General features: G+C 35.0%; 1 protein-coding gene across 14 annotated transcripts in view; it reads right to left on the reverse strand.

The window, feature by feature from the left end:
* Window positions 1–1,652: 1,652 nt before the first annotated feature.
* The window catches only part of unc-104 (kinesin family member unc-104), a 29,038-nt gene continuing 23,019 nt past the window's right edge, over window positions 1,653–7,671 (reverse strand). For 9 of the 14 annotated variants that reach the window (XM_017899373.1, XM_017899369.1, XM_017899365.1 and 6 more), the window contains 13 exons: window positions 7,205–7,342; window positions 6,846–6,964; window positions 6,244–6,613; window positions 6,063–6,153; window positions 5,856–5,971; window positions 5,206–5,746; window positions 4,903–5,092; window positions 4,313–4,560; window positions 3,983–4,248; window positions 3,074–3,314; window positions 2,860–2,996; window positions 2,675–2,776; window positions 1,653–2,547 (listed from right to left, as the gene is read on the reverse strand). In XM_017899373.1, coding sequence (XP_017754862.1) covers window positions 2,445–2,547; window positions 2,675–2,776; window positions 2,860–2,996; window positions 3,074–3,314; window positions 3,983–4,248; window positions 4,313–4,560; window positions 4,903–5,092; window positions 5,206–5,746; window positions 5,856–5,971; window positions 6,063–6,153; window positions 6,244–6,613; window positions 6,846–6,964; window positions 7,205–7,342 — 2,662 coding nt within the window. In that variant the 3' untranslated portion in view covers window positions 1,653–2,444. The remainder of the gene's footprint in view (window positions 2,548–2,674; window positions 2,777–2,859; window positions 2,997–3,073; window positions 3,315–3,982; window positions 4,249–4,312; window positions 4,561–4,902; window positions 5,093–5,205; window positions 5,747–5,855; window positions 5,972–6,062; window positions 6,154–6,243; window positions 6,614–6,845; window positions 6,965–7,204; window positions 7,343–7,671) is intronic. The other 5 variants (XM_017899371.1, XM_017899366.1, XM_017899364.1 and 2 more) reach the window with 4 other exon arrangements.

The following is a 7,671-nucleotide window of genomic DNA, read 5'->3' on the forward strand; positions in this document are numbered from 1 at the left end:
TTAATATTACGAATGTTATATTTTAGTAGAAAGTTACTTAGAATATTACATTTTATCTTTTATATTTATGTTACATGGATTCTACCACTTCCATTTTTAACAGAGTTTAGAATCTCTTTAATATATTATTAGACATAAATAATAATCTAATAAATTAACTGCAATTTTTTTATAAAAAACAAAGCTACTACTAACAAACTTCAATATTGCATATTATTTTTTGGATGTTTTACAGGATGGAAGGTCATTTAATTTAAAAAATTAACTAATATTATATTCATTTTGTTATACTAGGAAGAATAAAAAATTATTCATTTTGTATAAATTAATGACACTCAAAATTGTCAAATTAAATATTTTTCTTTTCCATAAAATAGAATCGAAAAATAATTAAATTTAATTGCAATTATTTTTAGGGGCGTTTTGAAACAAAACATATTCAAACACTGATTAATTTCATTGCGATAGTATTGTCCATCAACCCGTTTACTTCATCGTTAACAGTGATAATTGTATAATGTAATCATATCTTTTTTGCATTAAATAGAGAATCAAACTTAATCATCACCCCTAATAATGTAATACTAATAACCGTTGTATTTCGAGCTATTTTGCAATTATTTATATAAGAATTTGTGATTACGAAATATACGTGAATACGTGGAAATGATAATTAAATGTATACAAATACGTACAGTTACAAAAATGTAACATAAATTAATACGAACAATTAAATTCATTATATAAATATGTACTAAGTAGTAAAATTCATGTATTCAGAATGGAAACAATAAATGTTCATTATCGGTTCGCTTTATATAAATCTTTGCTTCAAAGGGTTAAAAGCGCCGAGTGCGTATAACTTATCGAAATACGATTTCTTGTTTTTCAATAATACGTATATCGTCGTTAACAAAATAAAACTATCAGACTCTACAACAGTTAGTAAGTAAAAACAGTTAGTAAGTAACAGAGACGGGGCGCAACTTTGTGTAGGCCGCCGTGTACAAACGACTGAGAAAATAATCCGCTTTCAGGTTTATAAGTTTTCTACTTTATTTGCAATTCAACGGAACATGCTGGTAATCGTTTTTCTGGGATTATGGTTAGATAATAGAAAAATTAGAACAGAGTCAAAATCAATTGCGAAAAATTGAAATGATAATTGGAATTATGTTGGCAATTAACACTGACAAAACACCTAATAAAAATTCTAATGGATATTTGTACTGAATTAAAAAAATATCTAACTTGTCATTTTTTCTAAATAATACTGTAAATAATTCGTGTTATCGCTATTAAGAACTTTCTCTACTGAGACAGAAAAACGTTTCCCTCGATTCTTATACTCGAATACTGATCTATACAGTAAGAAAAATTTGAGTTTGCGAAACTCGTTATGGTCTCGATATCCTACTTTCATTCAAGTATTTGTTACTCGAGACGTAGAATGTATATATCAACACTAAACAAGAGGAAAAGGGATTATTTCGATAACGGTCATAATGGACAAACATAATTATATAAATGAATTACTAACAATGAATAATTTAACGATTACCGTTTAAAATTCGTTCGAAATAATCCGTACCCTTCCTGGGTGTAGAATCTCTTTTCTTCTCTCTCTTTGTTTCCCTCTCTACTTTTCACTTTCACTCTATTTTTCTCTGTTTCTCTCTCTCTCTTTCTCTCTCTCTTTCTCGCTCTCTTTCTCTCAAACATGAACACTCAGAAATTCGTAATCTCGCTACATCGCCTTTTCCTTTTTTCTCGTTCTCTCCCTCTCTTGCTTGCTACCTCTCGCGCCACATCTTCTCTTTAATGAGTAATACCTACAATGTGTATCTTTTGCCTCGTTTTCTATGATCGTCTTAGGAATGTTTTATTTAGGCATAAATACGTTACTCATCATTGTATGCGTTCCACGCTTAAAAGAGAATTGCTTCGTACGACCGACTAATATCGAGAAATTCGAATATATTGTAAGATAATTATCGCAAGCTTGTGCGAAGTCTCATCGACGTTATGTACATTTTGATCGTATTTCAAAATGAACGGAGAGACTATAAAAAGATTTGGGATTTCAAAAGTAATAATTTCCATGTTATTCGAACATGTATAATCATTATTTTTTTTTGCTTGCTTTGTCAAAAGACAAACATGCCTTCGTGTGTCTTTTCATTTTTTATTTCTCTATTCGGTCGCCAGAAGTAAAATGGCTGACGAGTAGTTAAATCAGATGTCACGAGATATTAATCGGCGGCTATCGAAGCTGGTAGTCCATCGATGTTGGTACGCATTTTCGGAACGCTTTAATAATCGAAGACTACCGAAAATCGAAAGCTACAGAGATCATGGGACTCGAAGGCCGAGTGTGACCAGCAGAGCATCTTTTCGGAGGCTTCCGCAATGACACTCGTCACCTCGGCCAACGTGTCGGCCACTCACTTGTTTTGGTTCGATTGTTGATCTGTTGACGGAATCAGACCAACGGGTGAAGCGCTATTCAAAATTGTAGCTGTCGGTCCTTTGCGCGCTAATTTAGATCTGTAACAATCGTGGAACATACCTTATTAACATTTCCTTTCCGTGAACAAATTTTTTTCAATTTTATGTTGTGGTACAAATTGACAAACAATTTTAAATATGTGATATAATATATATACAAACTTACCTGATTTGACCAGCAAGAAGAGGATTAATAGCGTACAACCAGTCATAAACTTCCTTGTCTCCTAAAGTTTGCAACAAATATCCCCGATGTTTTGTAACGACGCTGTAAAAAAGGAGAATATCGATTTGTCCTTTTTTTACCTGGCATAAGTTATATCCACAAGTAATTGATATTCGATAATTTACCTGAAAGTATTTGGTACTTTCACCATAGCTAATTGATCTTCGGAATATTCAACTTGAGCAGTAGCTAAATTAATGAGAGCTCTTTCCACTGGGTCCTTCTCTTCTCGAAAGATTAGAACATATGGTCGTCGCACAGCCTAACGAACAACGATGTTCTTAATATCGATCAATTCTAAAAAGAAACAGATATACAATTTATTCATGATATACATACCACCCAGCGTTTCTTCCAACCATTTGTCTTGTGTTCGAGAACATTCAGGTATCCTTTTCTGGCGATAACCGGACTGATGCGAATTTCTTCGACTTCCGGCACATAGAGTACCAAATTATCCTTTGAAGGAGAAGATGAGCCTAATGGAGCTGGCGCGATATTACATGGTTGATTAGTGGACTCGCTGGCTAATATGCTCTCCTGCAGTTCCTGCAGTCTAGCCCTTTCCGGTGAACTTAACCTAAGGATGCACGACTTAGACCTGCTCCATACTATTATACCAGCAGCCTGCAAGTAACACTCCAGCATCACCCTGACCGTGTGTCCAATTGTACTGGCGGTTGTCTTTGACTCAAAAGTCTCAAGTCGTCGTCTACCAATATGTTTCAAAGTAGACAGAAAGCAATTCTTAAAAGCTGACTGCGCTAAAAGCGCGACTTTCACTCAGCAAAGCTACTCCAAACTTGCGTGACAAACGATTGTTGATCGTTCTCAAAAGCGAACGTAAATTGAATTTCGATTTAAGTCAAGAATTAAATTGAGATTGCTGCAAGCTCATATATGGAAGAAACAATTCGACCTTCAAATTGAATCGAATTCTCGCTATCTTCACTCGTCACTATTAGGACATACATTTAAATTTTTTTTTGTTTGGAACTACTGGTATGCAATTCTTAATTTAGCATTTTTAATTTACTAGCATTAAATTGTACGCTATGTAGCTTGATGTGAATGAAGAAAGAGAGTATCGTTTTTCTTTGAATCTCGAGAGACAAATATCTATTTTTGTCATCAAGGTAAAAATACGATGATGCGACGAAGCGTGGACAACCGCTACTAGCAGGAGCACTCAGGCATGCGGGGAGGGTTACCTGCTCTAAGTAATCACTAGCTCTCTCGTATACTGACTCTTGAGACGAGGACGATATCACCGAAGACATCATGGATGTCGACATATCAGTCATAGTGTCTTCTCCAGGTGAAACATCGGACATCAGAATGGGTTCTTTGCTTGGAATTCGACCTTGGATGAGTTTGATATATTTCGTGGCCAATTCCTTTTCCCTCTCAGTCATCTCCCAAGGCTCATATACGTCTTTACTCGTTGAACGTTTCAATTTCACTGGACTAGCATGTGTTTCGTTCGTTGCTTTTGCCATCATGTTGCAAACCTCCTATATCGTATAAATAAAAAATGTATTCCGTTTGCTTGATCTTTAACTAAATAGATAACTTTACCTTTTCGCTTTTTGTGAAATCGTGCGACATTTTATTACAGAATGATATTTTGTCGATGCCAAGTTTTTCTCGAAGCAACAATGTGTGTCTAACTCTCTCCACTTCCTCTAATCTTGTCAATTTTTCCAATTCCCATTGATGATCGAATATTAAACTGTCTCCTCGAGGTCGCCATCCGTGAAGATTTTCTTCTCCCCTAACGTACGTAGAGCTAGTGTCTAATACGCGACGTTGTCGCCTTTGAACACCTAAAAAATAATTGCAAAGAAGGCATATGTATTTAGTGAAGAAAGCGAAGTATTAGAAAGAATATATAAATATGTCTTGTTTTGATTGAGTTTAAAATTTGTCTTTTTTACTTTTCGAAAAAATAAATTTAATAAGGATGAAACATAACAAAGAAAACCGCCAATTCGTTAATAACATGATATAATAGTCATCGCAAGTATCATGATCAATTCTTTAGTAATTGTGTAATATAGAATCTTTGAAATAAATTATAATCTACAAATTTAAATGTTGTGCGACTATTATATCGATAAGGAGAGAAGGGATCAAGAGGGGTCTACGCTAAGGGTAGCAAGACAAACCTGGGCTACCTGCTTCCGAAGAACGACGCAGAACCAGCTCGTATACACCACTGAGCCTATTCGCTTCCTGATTGCGGTAACTTCCACTGAAGAGATGCTTCAAAGAACGTGGTCCTACCCTGGCGTCTCTACCATAAATAATCATGCTCAAGTCTTTTGTGATGATCGCTGGTCTTCCACAATTTTCCAACTACAAGAAATTATAATAATAATAAATCAGAGAACGAATCTTCTTATGAAGTTGTTAGTGTTTATTGAATTTACAGCACATGTCAAATGCATTCGGATGAAGGATAAATGTACCTCGAGGTACGCAGAGATGGTCATGAAGATTTGTTCTCCGTATGCGGTAACTCTATTGAGCAAGGCCGAATTATGAAGGGAGCTGTCCCACGCTGCTTCGAATCTGAACATGCATCTATCATCACCGGGTACTTCTAGATACTCGCCAGGGAAAAGACCTAACGAGAGCACCGATGAATCATTGTCTTCTTCCTCTGGCTCTGGAGTGTTTCTGATTCGTCCAACAACTAACTCTCTCACATCTTTCCATCGCAGTTCAGATGCTGGTTCGTGAACAATGGTAATTCGAATACGTCGCTGAATTCCCTGGTGGAGTAAGAACAATCCACGACATGGTAAATCATCACTGTGATCAACCACGGACGGCACATATTCACCGTTCGGTGCTAGTTCGCAAATCTCAAACCATACTAATACGTCATATTTCGCATGTACGTGCGATGTACTAGGTGATGGTAAAACACTGCCGAATTTCGGTGAACGTACAGGTTGACTGATCGGTATAGATGGCGGAAGCATTCTTTTCGGTGGTTGTCTCACGCTATAGAATAAAATACAAATAAGATTTTTTATGATTTTAAAAAATATGAGATTCGTACGATAATATTTTGTTGAATTAATATATTTAATACAACTTATTTAATGCTCACTATTCTAGTTTGGCATCTTTATGTAGAGGATGCTGCTGGTAATGTCCAAAAACTTCGAAAACAATTGGCTGAGTTTTTAGATATTCCAAGAATGATTTTGTTACCATAACTGTAATCTAAATGAACGGTATTAAAGAAGAAAATACAAATAATTTCATAATCGAAGTCAATCTTACATAAATATCGCTGAATATAAATTTAACTTACATTTTGCACATGATAAAATCCAGGGGGATTTCCCTTTCCTGTATTTTTGACTGGTTCTGTTGAAAATGCTTCATCGTGTCGATGTAGGAAACTACATGCAATATACCATGATTATTTATCAACTAACTATTATTAGTTTCTTATCTTTTATTTTTGTATGCTGTTAGAAATTTAAACATACTTGAATTGGCAGAAAATGTCAGCATATTCGGTAGAAATACCCATTGCCTGTAACACAGTAACTCTGAATGTGAATTCAGAACCGAGTAGCAGGTGATCTGGTAGATCTTCTTCTTTCATGTCACTGGATACTGAGCTATCTCCTCTACCACTATCTGCATCGCCGATATCATCTTCATCTTTCACTTCCTTCTGTTCATTGTGACCCTCTACGACACGTTCCTCGTGCAGCAGAATATTTCGATTCTTCTCAAGGTTTTGGGTTAACTGGGTGTTGCGTTTGTTCTGCTTCTGATTATGGAACAAGTCATCCTCAAAGGAAATTCTAGCTGACTGCCTGACGCCACTTGAATATTCACTGTTTTCCTCTTCTGGAACAAGGGTTCGTTACGAAAATCCTACGCCAGAATCTTTACTTTGAAAAATATAAAACATTTTGTATCCCCAATTATAGTGTGCAATAAATACCATAGGTAAAGCTATTAGTACACAAGTATTAGTAGTAAATATTTTCAACGACTGGAAAAAATGAAGATTAGAATTAAATAAACTCGAAGTGAGAGATAATAGGGGAAGACATGTATATAGACACTGATTACGTACCGACAACGGCTTGCACAGCCACACGCAAGTATCCTTTCACATCACCTTTTTCGTTAACTATCGCTACTTTGTGGATTAGTGGTACGGGATACATAAGGTTGCTTAGGTACACAAAGGACCTATGGAAACGAATAGGAACTTTATAAATCTGATAGTTTGACTTTAAAAGGAGGTTCTAGTCTATGGACCCAATAATTCATACAATTCCATATCAATATCTTTCTTCATTATTTTAAAGAAAATTTATCAAAATATTTGTTCTTTAATCAGACAGATAAGATCCTCCCCTTAAGAAATTATTAACAATTTATAAGGTATAGTTTAGACATAGCCACTTTATAAAAAAGTTACATACGAACCTGCCAACCATACGGAACCATGGGAAACGATCGTAGAATGGATCACCTCCGGTAATAGATTCGATATTGAAATCCGGAGATGTTGGAGATAATTCTGCTTCGTTGTGATACATTTCTCGCATCAATTCAAGTCTTTGTCTGCACAAAAATGGGAATTTGGAATTTCTATTATTAATACATTCGATTGTTTTTTGTCATTGATAAAGACGTAATCGAACATTATCGAGAAGCACAGTGAAAGACACTCGGTACACAATACTACACTGTGTACGTATAATGTTTGAATCTATTCGAAAATCGTATGGTATATTTTAGAAATACTTAAATAAAGGGACATACTTAAGAATTTTCACATCTTCCCTTTTTCCTTTTATAAACCATAAAAAATACAACACTGTATCAATTTTATTCCTGAAGTAATACAAAAAATATAGTTAAAATTTTAAGAAAATCATTTTATAAATTCC

The sequence above is a fragment of the Eufriesea mexicana genome, unplaced genomic scaffold, assembly GCF_001483705.2.
Source record: "Eufriesea mexicana isolate 0111107269 unplaced genomic scaffold, ASM148370v2 scaffold812, whole genome shotgun sequence".
Classification (NCBI taxonomy): Eukaryota; Metazoa; Arthropoda; class Insecta; order Hymenoptera; family Apidae; genus Eufriesea; species Eufriesea mexicana.